Source organism: Tilletiopsis washingtonensis (genome assembly GCF_003144115.1).
Source record: "Tilletiopsis washingtonensis strain MCA 4186 unplaced genomic scaffold FA09scaffold_19, whole genome shotgun sequence".
Classification (NCBI taxonomy): Eukaryota; Fungi; Basidiomycota; class Exobasidiomycetes; order Entylomatales; genus Tilletiopsis; species Tilletiopsis washingtonensis.
Genome location: NW_020312016.1, coordinates 180,107 through 202,327, shown reverse-complemented (window position 1 = coordinate 202,327; position 22,221 = coordinate 180,107). Strand labels below are relative to the sequence as shown.

Genomic DNA, 22,221 nt, shown 5'->3' with positions numbered 1-22,221 from the left:
GATACGGCAGCGGAGGTGAGAGCAGGCAGACTCTGGACGAACCTCGTCGATAAGGCGGCGGGCTATCTTCAGATTGGTACGCTACAATCAGACGAGGAGGGCCCGTCCTACACATCAGACGAGGCAGAGGAAGACGAGTCTGACAGCGAAGACAGCGCGGCGTCAGAGGCGGGGAAGGAGGATATGTCGGAGGAAGTGCAAGCGCTGCGGATGCCTGACCAGCTGCCAGTTTTGGAAGAGCTTTTCGCGGGTCAGGTCGGCTATCGCATTGCCGGCTGCAAGCGTAGCAGCGACGAGGATGAGTCGGCCGAGAAGCGCCAGTGTACTGCCTGTGAGTATCTGTGAGCAGAGAGTTGTACTGTATGCGACCGCAGTCCAACAATCTGGCCCCTCGTCTCAGCGTCCAGTCTTTCCGACAGCGGAGACACGGAGTAGGATACCTATCTACTGATGATGACCGCAAAAGAGGCCGTCGCTGTCTGCAGTGCCTTCTGCTCCGGTTCAACAGGGGGTCCGCTCCCTCAAGCCACCGCTTGCCAGCGGGTCACTCAGTTGCCCAGGCGACGATCATCGAATCGGTCCGGAGCAGGGCACCGCCATGCGTCTGCGGTCGCGACCGTCCCACACGCCACCATTCCCAATCGCCTCTTGAGTAGTGACATCCTTGATCGCCACACTCTCACTCCTCTCCTGCTGGCCTCTACTGTCCCCTGCTGCGCCTCCCTTTTCTGCAACCGAATCCGCCTCGTGTAGTTGCCGCCCGGCCTATAGCCCACTTCGATTCCCTCGTGCGCCTTGGCCATCCGTCTCTTTCCGTGAACGTTCTGTCTCCTCCGTCGTCTCGCTACTTGACCGATCAACACCGACTTTCTAGCATCTCTCTATCAGCGTATATCTCCTCCATCTACCGATGTCATATCTCGCAGAGCGCTGGGCATGAGCTCGGCTCAGCCGCAGGGGAGCATGACTGGCAGCGATGGGTTGGCGTCGTGCAGTGCACGAAATGGGGGCCAGCGCATTTCAGAGTGCAAGCTTGGGATGTACGTCAGGTTCTGCAGGGGTTTGATAGAGCGTAAGTCCCTCGTGATCGTCCGCATGTCTGGTGTGCGCATGCCGCGCGGCCCATTCTAGCAGAGCAGGCTGTTGCCGTCAGGAGGTGGTGCCGCGGCGGTGCGCTCGGGCCGCCTTGAAGAGCGCACGTCGGCGCGCCGTGCCGCGCACTTCTTTCCTCTCCACCACATCCACCTCACGAACGCGGGCCTCGAGCTTCTCCATTCAGTCTCGACTGATCATCGCTTCCACTCCCGCTCGTGCCTGCACGACCCGCCTCTGCGCCGCAGTGCGCGCGTGTACAACGCCAGCTCGGAACGCCGCGACGATGAGCCGCAACGGCGCGTGGAGTGAGTCTGCTCCTCGCGTGAGCTCGCTTGGCTGGAGAGTGCGGTAGCATAAGAGGCAGTCTCTTCTCGGCCTGCTTCATTCAGTTGGCGCTCCTCATCTGTCTGAAGTTGTGCTACCCCGCTTGTCCCTGCTGACGCCGCGATGCCTCACAGACGCCATGGCGGCAGAATGCATCGATCTCGACAAGGGCAAAGTGACCTTCGCAGAAGCGAGCGCAGCGGGTGCTGCGTTCCTGGAGTCGCAGCGGGCCTTCAAGCAGGCGCAAGAGGCCGAGCAGGCGGCCGAAGCTGCACTGCGCGACGCGCAGCAGACGCGCCGGGCGGCGCACGATGCGCTCCTTGAGGCCAAACGCCGCGCTCTCCGCAAGTATGGAGCGGCATCTGGCGTGGTGGTGGAGCAGAGCGAGTGGGCGAGCATGTTCAGCTCGGCGTCGGACGCAGTACAGAAGACTCAAGCTGGTGACGAAGCAGAGCTAGCAATGTCGCCCGCTCCGTCGGAAGGCGATGCCGAGGACGACGTCACCGAGGCGTCCTCTTCACAAGTCGCTTCTGACGCAGTGAGCGGGGCGGAGGAGCACGAAGCGGTGGAAGAGGATTCAGTGGGCGCTGGAGAGGACGACAGAGACGAGCAGCCGGTGCAGGGGCAGCCACGCCGCTCCGGCTCCGTCCGCAGCTCTTCGTCCTCGTCTTCTGCCGCGAGTGAGTCGCGCCAGAAGCGCGAGAGTGAAGAGACCGCGGTACCGAGCAAGCATCCGCGCGCGGCCAGTGAGTGCTGCGACCACATGGCGGACTTTGGGGCCTGACTGACCCTCTCGTCTCGTCAGCTCCGTTCGCCTTCAACGGGAACGACGCCGGCGAGTCTAGCCAGGAGGTGTCGACGGCGTCTGCGCAGGCCTCGTCCGAGCATGTAGCTTCCGGCAACTCTTCGTCTCCGTTTCCTGTTCCTCGCCGACTGCGTTCGATCGATGTTTGGTACAACGGCGCGGCGCCTCCTATCAGCTCGCCCAAGCTGCCGGCATGATCGACCAGCCGAAGAACGTGCAGAGATACTTGTGCGTTCGTGCTGCCGCTTCGCGAGCTGTAAGCCTTGCGCAGCTGCTGATGCTAGTCTTTGCGGTGCGCTACCCAGTCTCGTCGTCACCATGAGCGGCCTCGCACTCGCACACCACTTCCTGTCCACACCCGTTTCTCGCCCTGGTCCGCTTTCTCCTTCTCGCCGTGTACCTCATCTCGATAGCCCACGACCACCTGTAGCGTACGACACATCAGCAAAGCCTGGTCACAGAGAGAGCAGAGTGAAGCTCGGTCCATGCTCGCGAGCTTGACGCTCAGAAAGCTTGAAGCGGGTCCTGTCCTCGAGATCTCACCTCAGAGACATGCATGCCGAGCTGGCGGGTCTTTGAAGCCCTGAGCTCGCAAGCCACTAGACAGAACGTCCTCAAAGAAGGGCTCAAGCTACTTTGTGCGAACGGCGCAGTGCCATGATGTCGGGAGCGGTGGCAGCGGCGCGCGCGGCACCCGATCACGCGTGCAGCGGCGTCCGCGGCTTGGCTCCCGTCCACCACACCCGCCTCACGAGACGCCACTCGCCAACCACGTCACCTCAAGCCGCATCTTCAAACCTCTTTCCCTCCTCATTTGGCTCTTCGCTGCTACTCTCGCTCTCCAGTCGCGCCTCTCCGGCCAAGCACCAGCACGCGCCAACGCGGCTCGCTTCGAGCGATCAGCGTCTAGTCGCGCCGCAGTCCTCGTCTGCCAGCTCCCTTTCGCTCGTGTCTGTGTGAGTATTTCTCCCTTGCTGTGCGCAGATGATCTGTTGGCTGTACGCATCGCATACATGCCTCGGGATTGCGCTCTGCGGCTTGCATGCTGAGCCGAAGCTGACGATCTGAATCACAGCTCTACAATGTACTCGGACTACGCAGAGAGTCGTTCGACGGACTCCGACTTCGATGACGATGAACCATTGGAGGCGAAGTTGCCGAGCATTCGCAGCACCTTCGAAGGCATGCATCGTCTCGAGGGCCGCTTCAGCGAGGCAGAAGTAGCGTTCGACCGCGCTCTCAGAGCCGAGATGACCGGCGCCGAAGCGGATCAGTGGGAGGCCCGACGCACGCGTAGGGCTGCGCTGAGCGCCCTCAAGAGCGCTGCACAAGCAGTCGAGGACAAGCTGGCCGCCTCATCAGCCGCAGTAGGAGCGCACGTCGCGTATGCCATGACGCGCAGCGTGAGCGCCAGTGCCGAGTGGGCATACTACGACGGCGAAGCCTCCGACGCAGGCGGGCCTGCCTGGTGGGAGCGTCAGGGCACACTGGGCCCGACCGAATCCTCCCAGGAGCTGCAGACTCCGCCTGCCCTCGCCACGGCCGACCACGCACCCAAGATTCCGCTCATGCGTCCGTGCGAGCTTCCTTCGCCTCCGTCGCCGGCACCCGCGAGCTCGAGCTCAGAGCTCTCGAGCGCCTCAAGCCTCGAGTACCTCTCCACGCGCAACACTCCGGACGTGGCGAGCGGCAGTGAAAGCAATGACTCGGGCACGTCCCTGCTCCAGCGCAACACTGCGTCTCATCTCGAGCACGTTGGCGCGTCCGATGGTCCAGGTGATGGTGCAGCAAGCAAGTCTAGTCATGAGAGCGGTGCCGAACCTGCTGCGCCCATCGACTCTCTCTCCCCGGCGCTCGACGTCGATCAGTGGATGCGTATTCGAGCATCGCGAGTGTACGTCGACGAGACGCCGAGCTCGACTGAGTATCCGAGCCTGACGCGCAGGCGCACTCGTGAGCTCAAGCGTATCTTTTCGCGCGACGCTTCGGATGCGGCGAGCGGCAGCGAGAGCAGCGGCCGCGGCGCTCTCGTCGATGAGAACGCTGCGGCACCCACCGAGTTCGAGCTGCAAGAGGAGCTTCGCCACGCCAAGCGTCTACGCACATCTCCCCATCTCAGCGGCGCACGGCTGGCCTCGCCCGTCGACAGCATCTCCTCGTCGCTCGACCGCTGGAAACGCGAGCGCCTCTCGCGCGCGCGCGACGAGACGCCCAGCCCGGCCGAGTCCTCAAGCGCTGAGCCGAACAGGAAGCGCAGTGGTGAGCGGCTGTGAGACGTCGTGCTTACCACGTGTCTCGCTCTGACGCACATGCTGCCCCTCATAGCTTTCAATCTCGTCGTGCATGCGCCAACGAGTTCAGGCAGCAGCAGCAGCGGCCACCCCTCGATGTCGTAGCACCACCACCATCACGCACGCATCTATCCTTCTTTCGCCAAACCGAGTCACCTCTACTCTCTTCCCATGTATCAGCTGTTCTCTTGTCCCTCGTAATCTGTAGCTTCTGTAACACTTCCGCCCTCTTCCGTTGTACCATCAACGCTCCACACCCTCCCCTCTCTGCGATGTAATCGTGTCACGTTTCTCCTCTCCAAGCAATTGTGTCATCTCGCAAGCTTGTGGCCGAGCCGGCTGTGAGCGAGCGAGAGAGACACAACGCATCGCTATGCCGACTTCAGCCGATGAGCGTGCAGGGCAGTGGAATGTCTGCACGATGCTTGTCTTCTCCAGGCGCGCGCATTCTCGGGCGATGCGCGGCGTCGCGAGGGACGTGCGCCGCATCGAGCGCGGCGGCGGCGGCGGCGGCCGAGGGGCCTCTTTGGGCAGAAAGCGCTCGCTTGCACCCTGCTTTCCCACCACCACATCGTCTCCTGTCCTTCAGCTCACCATCAAGCCCGCTTCATCGCCTTTCACTGCCTCGTCACGCCTTCGCTTCGCACCGCGAGCGGCAGCCTCCACACGGCGTCCGCACGGCCGCCACACGTACGTGTCGCGCCTTCGCCGGTGAGTCGATCTTGCCTCTCTCGGCCTGGCATTTCTCGCTTGAGTAGGTCCGCCTCGATGGGTTAGAGAGAGACTTCGTCCTTGAGGGACAAGATTCGTACTGCTTCAGTGCGGAAAAGCTCGCTGAGATGCTCGTCGTCCTGGCTACGGCGTCTCGGCAGTGGCAGCGCGCGCGTCAGCGAGGCGCGTGTCTTTCCAGGCTGACCTTGCCATACATTCACAGCTCGAACCGCCTCACTCGCCACGATGTCAGCCCTCCTCGACGACGACTTCCTGGCAATGGACCAGCAGCGCTGCGTCGAGGCTCGCGCAGCGATGGAGGCGTACATCCTCGTACGCGGCGTCATGCGCAATGCGATCCAGACGGAGCGCGCCGCCGAGGAGGCCTTCACGGCGGCGTGGAAGGCTCGTCGCGAGGCGTTGGCGCTGCTCGAGATCGCCTACATCAAGCAGTTCCACGCCAATTGCGACATGTGCTCCACGCCACTTTGCTACTCTCGACCAACGACCTCGTTACTGGATGCCGTCTCTTACTGCGAGGAGCGCAACATAGACGAGGGCTTGGCGGAGGTCGATGCAGTAGAGAAGGCAGCAGATGAGGCGGCAGAAGAGTACAACATGATGCAGGCAATGGTGGCGGGTCTAGAGGGCGAAGGAGAGCCTGAGGCTCCGCCGGCTTTCGTGTTTGGCGGGCCGGCATCCGGGCAGGCCTCGACGACGTCTTTCTTCCGTCCCCTTCCCTTGCCTGCCGGAGGCTTCTTCGGTGAGTCAACGTGCCCAGCAAGTCGAGCCTGTCCTAGCTCTCTGACTGATGTGGACTTAACTGCTCAGGACCCGCTGGGCTGGCTCGAAGCACGAACTCCACCGCTGCGAACGCGGCTTCGAGCTCGAGAGTGCAGCTGCAACCCGGTGTCAGTGAGCAGCACAATGGATTCACCAGCCACGACGACCTCTGATAGCCTTCGCCTGCAGACTCGGCAGGATCCTCACGCGCGCGGCGCTCCGCTGCTGCCACCCGCAAGCATGGCCGACACGGCACCTTCTCTGGTCAAGCGCGAGGAGTGAAGGGAGGCACAACCGTAGATGCACTTGAGGTGAGAGGTTCCCACTGCCTACTAGCTGTCCCCCTCACTGACCATCGTCGTCGTGGTTGCTCAGCCAGTGCTTCGCACCTCAAAGCCGCTTCCTCTTCGTCCCGTCACCTCTTAGCCCACTCTTTCTGCCATCAGCCCTTCATCTCGCCGTCACCTCCACCACAACCAAGTCTCTGCACCGTACCTGTACTTCTAGCCTCGCACAGGCCCGATCCACGCAATTCTGTCAGGGCCCATCTCTCAAGCATCTCGCGTCTCACCTTGCGAGTTCGCTGCACTTTGCCGAGCGAGTGAGGAGTAGAGCTTTGTTGTGAGAGTGTGGAAGCGCCATGTAGAGAGAGGAACGCACCGTGCGAGCGATCTGAGCGCCCTGACAGTCATGCTGGGAGAGAGCAGCGAGAGTTCTTCTTTGTGGCCTCGGCAGCAGTAGCGGTACATGACGAGCAGGCTGTGCGACTGACGGCAAGCTGCCTCTGAGGCCGTGGCTGTCTCGCCTGCTAAGGCTGCTGCTTCCTGTTCACGCGCGTCAGAGAGGGCGCAGCCTGCTAGCGCGGCGCGAGGGCGCCTGCCCGATCAGGCTTCCGAGCCAGAGGCAGATTATATTCGCAGGTGCGGCGCGCGGTTGTCATGACGGCGTGGGCGTGTTGTGATGCTCGGCATCGGCGTGCTGGGTGCTGCGTCCGCGCGGCGCCGCTTGCTGCTTCGAGCGCGTCGGCGTAGGCGAGGCAGGCCGCCTTGCCCCATCAGGCAGCGCCGTGTGCTCTCGGGCATGGCCCCTGACGCTCTTTCGCGCCACCTTCAAGGGCGCCTCGGCGCCGCCTTGCAGCCTTCTTCCTCTCCACCACACCCAGCATCAAGTAGCTCTCCTCAACAGCAGGGCCTCAACACTTCCTCCGCCTTCGCCACCTCTTTTCCGCCCACGGCGTGCCACGCCGAGCGCCTCGGCACCACCGCTTCGCCCACGCGCCTCGCCCCTTCTCGCCTGGCATCGCTTCGACTGCGCACGGCTCGACTACCCTGCCCTCAGACCTCTTCGGTGAGTTAGAGTGACGCTTCCTTGTGAGGGAGCAAGCGCCCGAGCACGCACGGACGTGTGGCGCGTCCTGCCGATGGGAAGGGAGATGGCTCGCGGACCACAACGTCCGGACTGGTCTGGCCGGCCTCCATCGACCTGACACTGCCTTGCTCTGGCATCAGGCCGCCTAGTACCACTGCAAGTATGGCTCCGCGTCCCGACCTTGGAGCGCCGCTTGCCGAATGGGCGGCCGCAGAGATTCGCGAGAGCCTCGAGGACGTGCTGCACTGCCGCCGCCAGCTCCAGGAGTCGTACGCGTCTGCGCCGTGGGCAAGCGTTCACACCGCAGAGTATGCTGCGGCAAAGCAAGCTCGCGCGGTGATCAGAGCATGCATCCGCGCTGCCCGCACTCGCCTTCGCACCGCCGAGAAGGACCTTTTTGCCGCGTGCGCGACTTCTCGTGTGTCGGGCGCTCCCGCTCCGATCGCTTCGTGAGTGAGCTCGTGTATCGCGAGTAATATGTGCTCATCGAACGTGCCTCAGCGTCAGCGGCAACGCTGAGCAGGACGTCTCGGCATCCCCCATCAAGGCGGGGATCAAGCGCGAGGGTGACTCCTCCACCGCCTCTGAGCACATTGCCAAGGCCGCGCGCACCCCCGACGGCCGCAGCGTGACGTCGCCGTCGCCGTCGTCGGCGCACACGGACAGTTTCACCGAGGCTGCCGTCACCTCAAGCGTGTCTGACATCCTCAGTAACCTCAAGGAGGAGATGGTGACGCTCAAGGAGAAGCAGGACGGGGAGCTCGCCGCTCTTCAGGAGCGTGTGACGGCACTTGAGCAGAAGCAGGGTAAGTGCAGCACCGTAAGAGAGTCCCGTCGGAGCATTCACTGACAGTCTGCACAGGTGCGGTGAGCGAGAGCGCCTGAGCACTGTCCGACAAGCCTTCGTCTTGGACCAAACATCGAGGCGTGCCGTCACCACCGGAGACGCACCCTTCCAGGCCGTCTCACTACTCCGACGCCGAGCCACACCCACTTCATCTTCTGCCGCGCCGCCTTGCCGTCCGTCTTGTCTCAACGACTCGCACCTGTCCGGTCCCGCACTCACCCCGCTGTTCACGCTCTCCTCTTCTGCCTTTGGTAGTTCCGAGTCCACCGTTCTGTCACTTCTCCCAGGCTCGCTCCCTGTGTACCTCCCATTCCTGACGACACACACCGTCGCCCCCCCCCCCCCCCCTGCGGCGCACTTGTCTCGCTGATTGCGCGCCGCAATGCCAGAGCGCCGGCCGGTCTCCCCTGAGCGCTCTGCGCCCTGTACTCTGGCCTCGCTCAAAGCCCGTTTCACACTCTGCTTGAATCCCTTTGTTCTCTCTTGCGTCACATTCTTATTGCCGGCCCGTTGCATCGGCAGAGCCATTCAAGGTGCTTCACACCGCGCGAGCAGCCTGCTTCATGAGCGCCAAACGGAATCGGGACGTCCCCTCTGAGGATTTGCATCGCAGACGCGACGCGTGTATGCGACGCGTTCACTCACCCCTCGAGCAGCAGCAGCGCCCGTCTCTCCGGCACTTAAGAGTCGGCTGCCGTACGACCAGTCCTGCCTTCTTCACCACAACCATCGGCTCAGATTCCTTCCTGGTTAGTTGCCTTGTCGACTCGCTGCCTTGGCAGCCCCTCCTCTGAGTGCATTGCCAAGGTGTCCCTTGCTCACCCGGGCTGTGCCGCATATCACCTTCTCGCAGTAGCTCGCACCTCGGCGCTCTACCTCAACAATGCCCTTCAAGCTCGATCGTGGACTACCGCTGGCAGAGTAGGCGTGTGCAGAGATTCAGAATGCCTCGAACGAGTTCCTGCAGACTCGTCGCGCGCTCAACGATGCGTACAATGCATACTTGTTGCTCGGCGGGTACATCTACGACGACCAGGCGCAAGAGGCTCAAGAAGCTCCAGCGGCACTCATTGAGCGCATCGACGCTGCCAATGATCGCATCTGCGCCGCACAGAGGGACTTGCAAGTGTCGTGCACACGCGGTCCTCTGCCCGTGCCTATGATGTCCCACACCAGGGTGCCGATGCGTGAGTAGACGTCTGCGTGAAAACGATCCTGCTCGTATTGACGCCTGGGCGCGGCAGTGGTAACGCCGTCAAGCAGAGTGCTTCGCCCCCACCCTCCTCCAGACAAGGCATCAAGCGTCAGGGTGATCCTGCCACTGCCACGGCCTCCGCCTCCTCTGTCAAGATTGCCCGCACCGCAGATGGCACCGACGCCGCTTCGTCATTGTCGCGCACAGACCAGCCTGTTCCGGTTGCGTCTGGTACCATCAATGAATCGGAGACGGTGGCGAGGAAGCTCGCTGCGCTCTACAAGCAGTACTACGATGCGAAGGCCGCTCTCAATGAGCGTATCACGGCGCTCGAGGAGTCAGAGTAAGGTCTGCCATGGAGTCGCGGAACTGTTCCGCTCGACAAAGCAGCTCACTACGCCGCTATTTCGCTTTCTGGCGACAACTATTTGGCTTTCTGGCAACAACTCTCTTGCGCTCCTTCATTCTGTCTCGCTCTCCATCTCCATCGTGTGCCACGAACTTCTGAAGCCCCTCAGCTCCACATCTGATCTCAAATGTGATCCTCGGGCCACCAAACAAGTGTGAAGGAAGCAACGGGAGTATCGATTAAATTGAACTGGTCTCAGCGCTGATGCTTTCAGCAGACGGGGCTAGAGCAGCGCTGCTCACGCCCCACCGCTGAGCGCACGCCTGAGCTGCTCGTACAGGTCGGCGGCCGCGCCGGCGCGCTGCACGCTCTCCTCGCTGACCGTGCCAGCAGGGCCTCCGCGACGTCCGGAGGGCGCCTTCTCAGCAGCGCCGTACGATGCAGCACGCATGCTCGTGACCGACGGCGAGGGCGCGGCAATCGAGGGCGACGGGTTGCGGAACGGGTTGGCGAGCGGCGAGCGCTGCTCGGTGCGCGGCGTCGCCTCCGAGGAGATGGGCGAGAGCGCCGTCCAGTGTGTGCCCGTGCTGGCGCCCGTCGGCACGCCGAGCACGGCCGGCTGCAGCGCAGCAGGCACTCGCGGCTTCTCGGGCAGCGCCGGAGGCATCGGGGATGCGGGCGCGGCTGCGAGGTGTGCTGGCTGCGGCGAGGCGAGACGCATGTGCAGGTGCGTCGGGTGGATCTCGACGTCGCTGTGCCGCGTGCTCAGCGTCGTCGGGCGGCGCGAGAGCAGCGCCTCGTACGACTCAGAGCCGGCGTCCGAGCCGCAGTCGTGCTGACACCCTCTCGCCGCGCGGTAGTCATGTGCCGCCGCACTGCTACCGCAGGACGTTGTAGTGTCACGACGCCGTGGCGGGGCTGCAGTACCGACCTCCGACGCCAGTGTGCGATACTCCACAGGCGGGGCAAGCGAGGAACCGAAGCGGTCGGCGGTAAAGCGGCGCTGAGCCGAGATCGGCGTGTAGGCGTCCGATGGCGGGGCGATCTCCTCGAGCTGACGGCGTGGCGCGTATGAGCCTCCGACGCTACGGCTGCTGCCGCTGCGAATGCTGCTGCTATGGCTGCGAGAGAGTGAGAGAGCGCTGCTGCTGGCAGCTTGGCGCAGCTGCGCCATCTCGCGGCGTGCCTCCGCACGGCTCTGGGTCTCGGCGACGAGCTCGGCCGTGCGGCGCGCCTGAGCCGACTGGCGGCCGCGGCGGAAGAGGCAGAGCGCCAGAGCGCCGAGCAGAGCCACGGCAATGACGACGAGCGGCACGATGATGCCAACGAGCGGCACGGGACGCTGCTTGTCAGTCGTGCCAACCTCGTCGTTGGTGTTCTGAGCCGGCGGCGCGGCAGGAGCCGTCAAGTCGGTGCCGAGCGGCGCGAGCACAAAGGCCGGAGAGATGAGGGCAGAGGACGGCATGTCGCCGGCGTCCCGGCGGCGCCAGTCCTCCTCGTCGCCCTCATCCTCCTCATCGTCCGCCGACGACTTCTTGTCCTCGCGCTGCTTGCTCTTCCAGCTGGATGTCGGCTCGGCATCCTCGGCAGAGGACGTCTTGGTGCTACTAGCGCTGCGGCTCTGCCTCTTCCAGCCCGACGTCGAGGTGCTCTCGCTCTCGACGTCGGTGGCGCTCTGGCTCTGGCTAGCAGGCGCCACGGCCTCGCCCGTGCTGGGCGTCAGCTGAACGTAGAAGCTGTCTGCAGACGGCACGTTCGGTGCAGGGCTGTAGACGGCAAGACGTGTCAGCGAGACACCTACGCGCGCCGAGACTGCGACTCACAAGCGAATCTCCCACACGCCGGCCTGGCCCGACACGCTCGGCGTCACCTCGGCGCTCATAGGCGCACCGCAGCTGCCCGCCACCACAACGCCCGCCTGAGCAGCGCGCAGGTCGTTCGAGTTGGCGAGCAGGCAGAGCGCGAGCTGCACCGACGGCGTGTCCTGCGTTGCCTGGTGCCAGCTCAGCACCACATCCTGGCCCGAGAGGTACGCCGCGCCAGGCGCAGGGCTCAGCCAGGCGCTCGAAGTGGCGCCGGTCATCATGTTGGGGTCGGAGATGGCCGCGTAGCTGGCGCCGGCTGGTCCTACAGCGGCAGTCGCTGCCAGACGGCTGCCGTCAATGGCACGCTGGCGCGCCGCCGCGAGCTGTGCCGCGAGCTGAGCTGCCTTCTTGCTGCTCTGCGGCGTGCCCATGTCGGCTTGCATGCCCGCCGATGGCGCAACGGCGCCAGCTGCAGCAGGCGCCGGCGTGGGCGCGGCAAGCACCTGCGGCGCGCCAGCGACCGGCGTCACGGTCGGCAGGGCGCGTACGTCCGAGCCGCTGCTGGCGCTGCTCGTGCTGGCGCTCTTCGTGTTGCTGCTGCTCTTCGTGCTGCTGCTCTTCTTTGGGCTCGACTTGGAGTTGCTGCGCGTAGACGACTCATCGTCGTCGCTCGACGACTTGGTCCTTGATGAGCCTTTCTTCGAAGATGACGAGCGCTCCTCCTCGTCCTCGTCGTCGGACTCCTCATCCTCCGGCTCCTCATCATCGCTGGAGCGTCTCGGCGCCAGCTGGTCGGCACGCTTACCGAGACGCACCTCTGCATCTGCCCACTCGTCGACACCAGTGTCACAAGCGTGCATGCGCAGCAGCGGCGGTGTCTCGCGGCGCACCACCTCCTGCTCGCCCGCCTCGACGATGGCGCGCGCCACCAGCGAGCGGCGGTGGGCGTGGGCGCGCGACGGCGCCGGCCGGGCGTGGCTGCCGCTGACGAGCAGCAGCTGCAGCAGCGGCAGCAGCAGTAGAGGCGAACGCATCGGTGGATCGAGGGCCTGCCTCGTGAAGATCGAACCTGAAAAGAATGTGAAGGCGCCGCTCGACCGGCGAGCTGGCGAGAAAAGAACGTGGGCGCGCGTCGACTGGCGACGGCTGCGGCTACGCGGCTGGCGCGTGCTGCTGAAAAGAGTGTGGAGAAGAGAGACCGAGACGGGAACAAAGGGGACCAGAAACAGGGAGAGAGGGGTGAGGACGGAGCAGCGACGCTCGACAACGACGACGGCCAGGCGCGCGCCGCCGTGACACACGCACAGCTCTCGCCAGAGATGCGGCGTCGCTGCATCGTGCAAGTGGAGTTTGCCAGGGCCGCCAGCAGCGGCTGCGATGCGAGTCCATCCGCCAGTGTTCCGAACATCAGCAGGGCGGCGCTGCCGCTGGAGCGGGTCGAACGGCACGCAACGGCGTGCGCGCAGCCGCCGCGACGCGCCCGCTGCACCCTGCTGACGAGAGACGCTGTCTGATCAGCGGCAGTACTGCACCTGACGCTTACTTGTGCGCTCTCGGAAGGCTCATAAATGGCTGCGACGAAGATCTCGCTGCGCCGACGGCTGCCGAGATGGGTCTTGTCGGCTGGCGCTGGTCCGGCCCAGCGACACGCCACGGAGTGAGACTGTGCGCGCCTGCGCCCTGATGAAGCGCGCGTCAGGTGCCTTTCACGCCTGCGAGGCCTCACCATCGCTCTAGAGTAGTGCTTGAGCGTACCGTCAGGGCGTCTGATGCCATGGCTGTGCCCTCTGTGTGCTGCTGATGCGGTGCATGTGGTGGGGCGTGATGCTGCGGCGGCGCAGGTCGCGTGGTACGCGAGGCGCGCCAAGGGGCGGAAAGGCAGCAGGAGAGGAGCACAGCCGCCGCGGCGCGAGAGCAACACGCCGAGCCGGCGGCACAGCCTCGAGAGGGGCGCGCGCGGCGCTTGGCTTTAGCGTGCGGCGTGCCAACTTCCACCTCGGCGCGGCCTCAGCACCGTGCACCACTCTCCCCACTTCACCACACCACCACCATGCCCCAGCCCTCGCACGCCGGCATCGGCGCAGGGCGCAACGCCTATCTGCAGCCCGCCACGCCCGCGCTCGCCGACGTCGACACGCCGTCGATGTACAGCGACCCGTTCGAGTACAGCGTCGCAGGCGGCGGAGGCGGCTACACGGCGCACCTGCAGCGCAGCAACACGCACGCCACGCAGCACACCCTCGGGCCCGCCGACTCCGTCTCGGCGTACCGCGTGCCGTATGCGCAGCAGCAGGCGCCGCACGCCGCAGACACGCTGTACGAGCAGCATGAGCCGCACGAGGCCGAGCCGCGGCGGCGCTCCGGCGTGCCCGACCGCAGCACGCGCTACGAGCTGCGCGACGAGGAGGACGAGCGGCGCTACGAGTCGGCACAGAGCCGTGCGCAGCAGTACGGCTACGATGCGCAGCCGTACACCGATCCCTACGGCGGCAGCAGCGCGGCGGCACAGCGGCAGAGCTACCACGCCGGCGCGCGCGATCCAGACATGAGCTACGGGCAGCACGGGCAGGAGAGCAGCTATGGCGCCTATCCAGCCTCGTACGGCGGCTATGACGCCTCGCATGCGCGCTACAGCAGTGCTGCTGAGCTGCCGCTGCGCGCCCACGGCGCCTCGATGGGCTATGCCGACGACGAGGCCGACGAGGCGCGCCAGCTGGCCATGGCCGACGACAAGCACGCGGCGGCGCTGCTGAGCAACGACGTGCGCAACAAGGAGTGGAATGAGGCGGCTCTGCCGGTCGGATCTGTGCGGCCCGGCTGGGGCGGCTCGCAGGAGGAGAAGATCGAGCGGCGGAGGAGAGGCTTGGGCCGGCAGCGGTGGGGCATACTCAGCTACGTGCTCGCGTGAGTGTGTCGTCGCAGCGTTGCACTGCAGAGCCACATGTCTGACCGGCCGCGGCAGCATTGCATACGTGGCGGTGTTCATCGTCGAGCTCATCAAGGCCAAGGCGGCCACGGGCCAGGCGATCCAGACAAAGGTTCGTCGAGGGAGCTCAGGCATGTGCTCAGCTTGGCTGACTTGCGGCGGACAGCCACAATGGAACCCGATGCTAGGGCCGCCATTCGAGTTCCTGATTTCATTTGGTGAGTCGCTGCCGCCTCAGTACTTCATTGCGTTGGCTGACAAATGTGCTGCAGGCGCCCGATTTGTCCCATGCATGCGTGTCGTCGCCTCGGTCCCCACCACCACGCAGCTGCCGTGTCTCTCAGCGCTCACCAAGGATGTCAACGCGTACACGGCCGACGAGCTGTGCCCCATCTGGCAGATCTGCGGCCTCAAGGACGCACAGAGCGTCGGCCAAAGCTGGCGCTACGTGACGCCCATCGTGAGTGCGCCTGCGTCGCGCTGTTGAGCTCCGCTAATCCTATTGCGCAGTTCCTCCATGCCGGCTTCATCCGTGCGTCTCTCTTGCTGACCGCGTTCGGAGCCGCAACGCTGACGCCGTTCACAGACATCATCTTCAACCTGCTCGTGCAGCTGACGCTCTGCGCGCAAATTGAGCGCCTGCTCTCCACGCCGCTCTACCTGCCGCTCTACTTCCTCGGCGGCCTTGGCGGCAACCTGCTCGGCGCCAGCTTCTCGCTGCCGGGCATCCCGAGCGTCGGCGCCTCGTGCGTAGTGGTGTGCAGAGCGCCACAGGCGAGCGAGCTGACACGCACTCCACGAACAGCGGCGCCATCTACACCTGCATCAGTGTCGAGCTCGTGGACCTCATCTACAACTGGCACTACGTTCGTCCTCGCCGCCCATGCGCCCACGGACCGAGCTGATCCAAGAGCTGCCTCTGCAGGAGTACCGCGCCAAGATGCGCCTGACCGTGTCGGTCCTCTTTGCGATCCTCGGCTTCGGCATCGGCCTGCTGCGTGAGTCGTCGCATCACCGCCTGTTTGCTGCTCTTGCTGACAAGCACGCACAGCTGGACTCGACAACTGGTGCGCTCGCTTTGCCGCCCTTCTGCTGTCGGCCTTCCGCTCACATGCACGCGCAGGGCACACATTGGCGGCTTCGTGGTCGGCACGCTCGGCGGCCTGGCCGTCTGCCCCTCGATCCACCCCACGCGCAAGCACCGCATTGTCATTTGGGTGTGCCGCGTCATTGGCGCTGCGCTGCTCATCGGCTTCTGTGCGTGTGCCGTGCGCCCGTGGCACAGCCTTTGCTGACCTCACTGCGCGCCTCACAGTCGTCGGCATCGGCGTCACGGCCAACTCGGAGGACCCGAGCAAGGCGTGCACGTGGTGCCGCTACCTCACCTGTCTGCCCGCCTTGTGCGTCTGCTCCGCGCGCGGCGTCTGCAGTATGCCTCTCGCTGACCCACCTGACCCCCGCCACACAGCTCGCAGTGCAAGGGCAACGGCCTCACCACCTCCAACGCCACGTCGTCGAATGCCGCACGCGCGCTGCTGCGCGAGCTCTGAGCGGCCCGTTACTCTCCTGGTCGCCGGGTCGCCGGCCGCCGTGCTCTCACTCCGGTTGTTGCTCACTTATTCCCCCTCGACCCTCACATGGACCGTTTCTTACTTGCCACTGCGCCAAACAGGCTTAATTGTACTTCTCTCATCTGATGTCAGACCTCAGCCGCGAGAAAGGACGTGGCCGAATCGAGGTGGGGGCCTGCGTGCGGCCTTTGCTGGTCTGGCCCGCGAAGATGGCGGTGCAAAGGCGGTGCCGAGCGACACAGCACGGGCCAATGAGCGCTCTCTCCGCCTTGCCCCGTCGCAATGCGCATCCTTCGCCGGGCGAACGAGTCAATGGTGCTCCGGCGACGCTCAGTCCCGACGCCGCGGGCCTCAGTCACAGTCTTGGTGCTGCTCTCGAGAGTGATGCATTGCGCCAGCGGAACGACCAGCCAGCTCGAGAGGGTGCTTTGAAAGGGCATAGTGGGTGCGCCTCCAGGGTGCGTCTGTATGTGATGTGTGTCTGATGATGTGTGAGGTTCGTAGCGATGTGATGGGAGAGGCCAGAAACAGGGACGCGAAAGAAGACGAATCGAGAGGGATACAGTGGGGCGACGAGGCGGGAAAGGGAAGCACCAGCTGCCCATCGGCAGGACACGGTCCGGCGATTGGTGAGAGGCGCGCCGGGCACCGCAGCTGGGGTTGGTGGGGACTAGCCCGCACCGAGAGGGTTGCGCACAGCGCTGAGGTGTGCATCTCGCTGCCGGAGCGAGAGGCGCGTGATGATGGTCGACGAGGCCGCGGCTTAGGCCCACGTCCACGTCATCTTGGTGCGGCCAATGTCCTGGCTCGCCAGCGCGCTGAACGCGGAGGGCGAGAGGTCGAGGTCGTTCTGTGCGCAGCCGACACAGCGGTCGACGACGGTGGCGGTGATGCTCTTGCCACCGTAGAAGATCTTGACCTTGCGGCCGCACACCTTGCTGCCGTTGGAGAGGCCGAACGAGTCGTACAGGCTGGCGGCGACCGCGGTGATGAAATCGGAGTCCTTATTGGTCCAGCCGCAGGCGCCGAGGCCCGTGGCGTAGTACGTCATCTCGCCCGTCTTGTCGCCGCTGCCGCCGCTGTTCGAGGCGCCGCTGTTGCTGTTGTTGTTGTTGTTGTTGTTCGACGTCTGCTTGGGCGTGTCCTGCTTGGGCGCCTCCTGCTTCGGGGCCTCCTGCTTGGGCGCCTCCTGCTTGGGCTGCGCGTCCTGCTTGGGCGCCGGCTTCTCCTTGGCCTTGACGACGGGCGCGGCGGCAGCGGCAGGCTTGCTGTCCTCCTGACCACTGGCGTCAGTGTCACAGTCGTCTGCACTGGCGTCGCTGTTGCTCACTGCGGCCTGCTGCTCGTCGTCGGAGTCGTCGGACGAGTCGTCGTCGTCGTTGGAGTCGTCGTCGTTGGAGTCGTCGTTGCTGCTCGTGTCGGCGGCGGGCGCGGGCGTCGAGGCCGAGGCGGAACCGGCCGCCTGGCCGTTGGCAAACTCGTCGAACGTCTGCGGCGTCTTGCCGGCCTTGAGCGACTCCATGGCGGCGGCCTGCCACTGTGGGTGGGGGGTGTCAGCACAATGAGGAGCGTGCGCTGCGGCGGACGCATGCCTGTTGATGCGACGGCGACGCGCTGCCTTCATCCACAGTGTGATACAGCTACGGCAGGAGGCAAGCTGCAGGCATCCACCATGCGATGCAGCAGCGACGTGCACGCGACTGCCTGCCACCACTGTGCAGACCACCTCTGTATGCCCACTCATGCGCACCTTGGTGTTGATGGCGGCCTGGTTGTCGGCGTAGGCGTTGAGCTTGGCCTGCGCCTCGCGCTGCGCCGCCGTGCTGGGGCGGCGGCGCGCGTGCATCTTGCGGCCGCCGGTCAGCTCGAGGGAGCGACGCGCCAGGCCGTACTGCGGCGCAAAGACGCCCGTCTCGCGCGCCACGAGGGCGGCGCGCGCGGCGGCGTTCTGCGAGAGCGGCTCGGCGAGGGCCGAGGCCGAGGCGAGGAGGAGCGTGAGGAGCGGGAGCGTGAACTGCATGGTTGGTGAGGTGTGGGAGGGGAGAGGCGTCGAGCCGAGGAGTGGGAGAGAGAGAGAGAGAGAGAGAGAGAGAAGGTGGGTGAGTGAGGCGAGGTGAGGTGAGGTGCTGAGACCGGTCAGTGAGACAAGACTGGGAGAGAGGGGAGAGAGAGAGAGGCGAGGGAAGCGGGAGACGGAGAGGCGGGAGAGGATGGGATGCAGAAGCAAGGTGCGAGGGCGAGCGAGGCGCCTTTGAGGGCCAGCAGCAGCGCGCTCGAGGCGCGTCGCGGACAAGGACGGCGCAGCGCTGTCGCCCGCCGCCGCACACTCGCCGCGTGCCCATTGCGCAGCGAGGGCGTCACGCGGCACCCTCGATGCTGCGTGCGCGCCTCTCTGCTCCTCGTGCGCCTGCGCGAGCACAAGAGCAGCATCATCAAGGGGCTGCCGCTGCGCCCCGCCCTGCGCCTCTGCCCTCTCGCGGCGTGCGCTTCTCGGATCAGCCGCCCGCCTCTTCGCGCCCCTCCGCTTGGCGCACCTGCCATTAGATTGATTTGCGGGCCATGAGACACGCCGCGGCCGCCGCAGCCCCTCAAGGCTGATATTTGCAGCCTCGGCCTCTCTTTGGCGCTCTCTCTCTCTGCGCCGAGGTCTTTGTTGAGGCCGCGGTGGCAAGTGAGGTCGGTGCGCTGGCAGCAGCAGTGCGGCCTGAGCGCTCTCCTGCTCTCCTGCCGCAGCAGCTCGCAGCCGCAGCTCAGCAGCTCGCCGCACACACAGCGTGCAGCCGCCCGCCGGCGCAGGGGCCGCGCCGCAGCGCGGAGCGGGCAAGCCACGCGCAGCCAGCGGCCCCTGTCGCGCCGCCTCCGTGCGTGCGCGCCCGATCTGGCACCGCAGCCGCAGGAGCGCTGACGCTGCCGCTCGCTGGCATCGCTGCCGCTCCGAGGATATCGCAGGTGCGCAAAGGCGAGCACAAGGCAGCGCCAGCATCGGCCATCTCTGCGCTGGCCCATGCATGTCGCCTGCGTCTCGCTGCGGCAGCGCACACGTCTCGGCGAGCCATTCGCAAAAGGCGCGTGTGCTGTGGATGGGGCCGCTGCGAGACGTGTCTCACCGCCGCCTTCTGGCCGCGTCGCCAGGCATCTGCATCCGCACGCCGGCTCGCCGCGAGGCGGACATGGCTCTTCGGCTTGCTCAGGGTGGTTCAGCACGGCTGTTGCTAGGCGTCGCCCTCGCCCTCGAGCCGACGGCCGCGCCGACCTGTGCCCTCTTGAGTCTCTACATAGCGGCATCCGCTACGGCCGTCGGCGTCCCAAGTCGCCAGTCTATCACAACTTTTTGCTCTCTCTGTCTCGCTCTGTATCATCTCCTGTACTTGCACCGCATCTATGTGTGACACCTCCCTCATTCATCCTCCTCCTCATCCTCCTCCTTGTCCTCCGTGTAAGAGCGCAGCTCCTGCACCTTTGCTGCTGCAGCCAGCAGCGTGGCAGCAACAGCATTGATGGCCTCAATTTCCTCCGTTCTGCGCGCAGCCGACAACGGACAACTGGCGGAGCCGCAGGGCAAGGAGCGCGTTGCCCAGAGGAAGCTCCACGTGTACAACAATGAAGATGTCCGTCATGTCGCTCTTGATGGCGCCTGGAGTGGCGCTGCAACGGGACAAGCGCGCCGAACAAGGAGCGGAAGCGCTGCGCGCTTCCCAGTCGCAACGATTGACAAAGTTGGCTTGCCCGAGCGCCTCTGGAGAGGGGCGAAGGAGAGACGACAGCGATGTGGGAGCAAGCACAGCGGAGGACAGCGCGGACGAAACGCCATCTGCTGCACGCGTACCCCGAGGCTTCCACCGGCCGGGCTGCTGCAGCGGCGACGCACAGGTGCTGCTCCCAGACTCAGCCTCGGAAGCGCCATGGGCCTCGACGTCGTCTTGCAGCCGAGTGAAGCTCGCTCAAGGGCAGACAGACACATCGCAATGCTACAAGGACGGTGACAGAGAAAGCAGACCCAGGTGACCGAGGCGCCGCGCCGGGGCACGGTGGCCAGACACGCGCACGGTCCTCGCCGCAGCAACGAGCGCTACGGCTCGCGCTTGCACCCGCCGGGTAGCAGCCAGGCAAAGCGCTGCGGCTCCTGCACGACGGCACGTGGCAGGCCGACGCCGCTCTGCGTCGCCTCGGCGCCGTGCCAGAACTGCAGGAGCGCGGCGAAGGAGTAGGCTTCTGGCAGCCTGAGAGGAGAGAGAAGGGGGGGGGGGGGAGGGTCAGCGATGCGACGGGTTGGAGCGGCATGCGGGCACCTGGAGAGAACTATGGCGTCACTCACATGTCGAACAGATCCTCGCCCGCACAGATCTTGCGCTGTATCCGCTCCGGCGTCAAGAAGGAGCGCCAATTGACGCGGTGGAAGAGGCGGTCGGCGTGCGAGGCGCCCTGCATCTTGTGTGCAAACTCAGCGAGCGTGCGGAAGCACCAGCTGCGGCCGCGACGATGAGCAGTCTGAAACAGCGACTCACTCCGTGTCGGCTCGGCTCACCTGCAGTGCCATCCCGCATCGGCCAGCATGTCCTCGGTGCGCTTGCCATGCCCAAAGTGCACGCCGTCGGCGCCCCACTGCTCGACGGCGGCGCGCCACGAGCCCTCGCCGGCACGCCAGGCGAAGGAGTAGACGTAGGAGCGCAGCTCGAGATGCAGCGGCGACGGCGCCGCGCACGCTCGCAGCAGCGCCATCGTCTGCGCAGAGGGCAGCTCGTCGATATCGGCTAGCAGCACGAGGTCTGATGGGCTGAGCTTGGCCTCGGCGCGGCTGCGGCGCGGAACAAGACCCAATCAGCTGCGGCACAATGCTGAGCTGTGTTGCAATGCTCACACGAGCGTCTCGAGATCCTTGCGCAGCTCATTGACGAGCGTAAAGGCGCCGTCGCTCGAGGTCATGGCCCGGCCGCGGTGCGAGCGGTACAGCAGCTTGTGCTGCCAACGCTCGAAGCGCGCCGCATGCGCCGGAAATGTGAGGTTCTGGGCCCGCAAGTATACACGTCAGCTATGAGAATTGAGGCAGCGGCGGTCTCTTGCGACTGCCGGCATCACCGGACGGATCGGATCGTCCTCCTACAAGGAGCGACGACACATGCAGCTCTGCGCGGCTGAGGCTGGGGCAAGCATCGCAGAGGACCGTCTGTCAGGTCCGCCGGAGATGCGCCGGGGCACACACTGCGGAAAGGCATGATGTCCGCCCGCCGCTCAGCGCGCACGGTGGGCCCACCGCCGGCATGTCCGCCCACCTCGAGTGGCGGCCACCGCCGAGCACCGCCGCCCGCTCTGCACTCACCTTGGGCGCGCCCATGAGCGTGTGGTCGCTCTCGACAACGACGAAGAGGTCGACGTGCTCGTCGAGCTCGGCGAGGCGGATCTCGAGCATCTCGATCTCCGTCGAGAGGAGCGTGGCATCGACGACGCGGGCGCGCTGCGGGCGCAGCGCCCAGCCGTGGCGCGCGCACGCCGCAGCATCGTCGGCGGCCACACCGGCGGCCTGCAGGTGCGGCAGCAGGCGGCCGGGCACCTCGGGCGCATCCCACAGCGGGCGCGTGCTGTAGGAGAGCGTGTCGCGCACGTCGTGGATGTGCGTCACGAGCAGGTAGGCGAGCGGCAGGGCGAGCAGCAGCAGCACGTAGTGCGGCGTACGCAGGCGCAGCATCGTCGTCGGCGCCGGAAGGTGTGGGCCGCCGGCGGAGGGTGTGTGAGGATTGGTGGTGGTGGTGGGCGCTGCTCGCTGTGCCCGCCGCTCTTGCCTCTGCTGCTCACTGCGCGGTGCCTGGCGGTGGCTCTCGCAGCCGCAACCGCAGCGCGACCGCGCGTGGAGTGCATGCGCTGCGCGGCGCCAAGCGCTAAGCGTCGCCCTAGCCCTCGCCGCACATCCACACAAGCTGGACGCTTTTCCGCAGCACAGCCTTGAACGCCTGCTCTGCATCGCTCCTCCAACATGGCGCACGCGGCTCGGCTGTGACCCGCGCCGGCGCTGTGCGTGCGTGAGCCTGGTGCTGCGCAGGACAGGCAGAGCCGAGATCTCGCGGCCGCTGTCGGGAAGGACGTCGGATCGCTAAATCGGGCGCGGCCTGCCAGTTCCGCGGCCTGGTCCGCGTCACGTGCGCGACGCGCATCGTCC

At 65.5% G+C, this 22,221-nt stretch overlaps 10 protein-coding genes across 10 annotated transcripts; 6 read left to right on the top strand and 4 right to left on the bottom strand.

Moving 5' to 3' along the window:
- Positions 1 to 1,247: 1,247 nt before the first annotated feature.
- Positions 1,248 to 2,687, top strand: FA09DRAFT_331605 (hypothetical protein). The gene is made up of 4 exons (XM_025743095.1): positions 1,248 to 1,400; positions 1,553 to 2,165; positions 2,225 to 2,452; positions 2,530 to 2,687. The coding sequence occupies exons 2-3, from the start codon at positions 1,559 to 1,561 to the stop codon at positions 2,419 to 2,421; spliced, it is 804 nt and encodes a 267-aa protein (XP_025596290.1). The 5' UTR covers positions 1,248 to 1,400; positions 1,553 to 1,558; the 3' UTR covers positions 2,422 to 2,452; positions 2,530 to 2,687.
- Positions 2,688 to 3,306: 619 nt separating this feature from the next.
- FA09DRAFT_340579 (hypothetical protein) lies at positions 3,307 to 4,620 on the top strand (the record flags this gene model as incomplete). Its single annotated transcript, XM_025744331.1, has 2 exons — positions 3,307 to 4,483; positions 4,550 to 4,620. 2 exons carry the CDS (start codon positions 3,307 to 3,309, stop codon positions 4,618 to 4,620), a joined length of 1,248 nt encoding a protein of 415 aa, XP_025596289.1.
- An 852-nt stretch (positions 4,621 to 5,472) lies between these two features.
- Positions 5,473 to 6,182, top strand: FA09DRAFT_340578 (hypothetical protein; the record flags this gene model as incomplete). Its single annotated transcript, XM_025744330.1, has 2 exons — positions 5,473 to 5,989; positions 6,058 to 6,182. 2 exons carry the CDS (start codon positions 5,473 to 5,475, stop codon positions 6,180 to 6,182), a joined length of 642 nt encoding a protein of 213 aa, XP_025596288.1.
- Positions 6,183 to 7,539: 1,357 nt separating this feature from the next.
- Positions 7,540 to 9,766, top strand: FA09DRAFT_362324 (hypothetical protein; the record flags this gene model as incomplete). The annotated part of the gene is made up of 5 exons (XM_025745461.1): positions 7,540 to 7,646; positions 7,879 to 8,183; positions 9,160 to 9,350; positions 9,401 to 9,411; positions 9,469 to 9,766. The coding sequence occupies 5 exons, from the start codon at positions 7,540 to 7,542 to the stop codon at positions 9,764 to 9,766; spliced, it is 912 nt and encodes a 303-aa protein (XP_025596287.1).
- A 224-nt stretch (positions 9,767 to 9,990) lies between these two features.
- On the bottom strand, positions 9,991 to 13,157 carry FA09DRAFT_346874 (hypothetical protein). Its single transcript, XM_025744778.1, has 4 exons — positions 13,117 to 13,157; positions 12,879 to 13,079; positions 11,592 to 12,746; positions 9,991 to 11,534 (listed from the first exon to the last, which is right to left on the bottom strand). Exons 1-4 carry the CDS (start codon positions 13,137 to 13,139, stop codon positions 10,067 to 10,069), a joined length of 2,847 nt encoding a protein of 948 aa, XP_025596286.1. The 5' UTR covers positions 13,140 to 13,157; the 3' UTR covers positions 9,991 to 10,066.
- A 466-nt stretch (positions 13,158 to 13,623) lies between these two features.
- FA09DRAFT_340575 (rhomboid-domain-containing protein) lies at positions 13,624 to 16,049 on the top strand (the record flags this gene model as incomplete). Its single annotated transcript, XM_025744329.1, has 12 exons — positions 13,624 to 14,477; positions 14,536 to 14,611; positions 14,666 to 14,717; positions 14,772 to 14,959; positions 15,010 to 15,031; positions 15,086 to 15,245; positions 15,305 to 15,365; positions 15,425 to 15,497; positions 15,551 to 15,566; positions 15,623 to 15,756; positions 15,815 to 15,899; positions 15,968 to 16,049. The coding sequence occupies 12 exons, from the start codon at positions 13,624 to 13,626 to the stop codon at positions 16,047 to 16,049; spliced, it is 1,803 nt and encodes a 600-aa protein (XP_025596285.1).
- FA09DRAFT_103048 (hypothetical protein) lies at positions 16,046 to 16,754 on the bottom strand. Its single transcript, XM_025738952.1, has one exon. The coding sequence runs from the start codon at positions 16,673 to 16,675 to the stop codon at positions 16,199 to 16,201; it is 477 nt and encodes a 158-aa protein (XP_025596284.1). The 5' UTR covers positions 16,676 to 16,754; the 3' UTR covers positions 16,046 to 16,198.
- A 79-nt stretch (positions 16,755 to 16,833) lies between these two features.
- On the bottom strand, positions 16,834 to 17,121 carry FA09DRAFT_300727 (plant expansin; the record flags this gene model as incomplete). Its single annotated transcript, XM_025740346.1, has 1 exon — positions 16,834 to 17,121. One exon carries the CDS (start codon positions 17,119 to 17,121, stop codon positions 16,834 to 16,836), a length of 288 nt encoding a protein of 95 aa, XP_025596283.1.
- Positions 17,122 to 19,461: 2,340 nt separating this feature from the next.
- Positions 19,462 to 20,351, top strand: FA09DRAFT_102946 (hypothetical protein). Its single transcript, XM_025738951.1, has one exon. The coding sequence runs from the start codon at positions 19,568 to 19,570 to the stop codon at positions 20,051 to 20,053; it is 486 nt and encodes a 161-aa protein (XP_025596282.1). The 5' UTR covers positions 19,462 to 19,567; the 3' UTR covers positions 20,054 to 20,351.
- On the bottom strand, positions 20,140 to 21,753 carry FA09DRAFT_300566 (glycosyltransferase family 17 protein; the record flags this gene model as incomplete). Its single annotated transcript, XM_025740339.1, has 5 exons — positions 20,140 to 20,290; positions 20,386 to 20,535; positions 20,596 to 20,865; positions 20,929 to 21,074; positions 21,388 to 21,753. 5 exons carry the CDS (start codon positions 21,751 to 21,753, stop codon positions 20,140 to 20,142), a joined length of 1,083 nt encoding a protein of 360 aa, XP_025596281.1.
- Between the last annotated feature and the right edge of the window lie 468 nt (positions 21,754 to 22,221).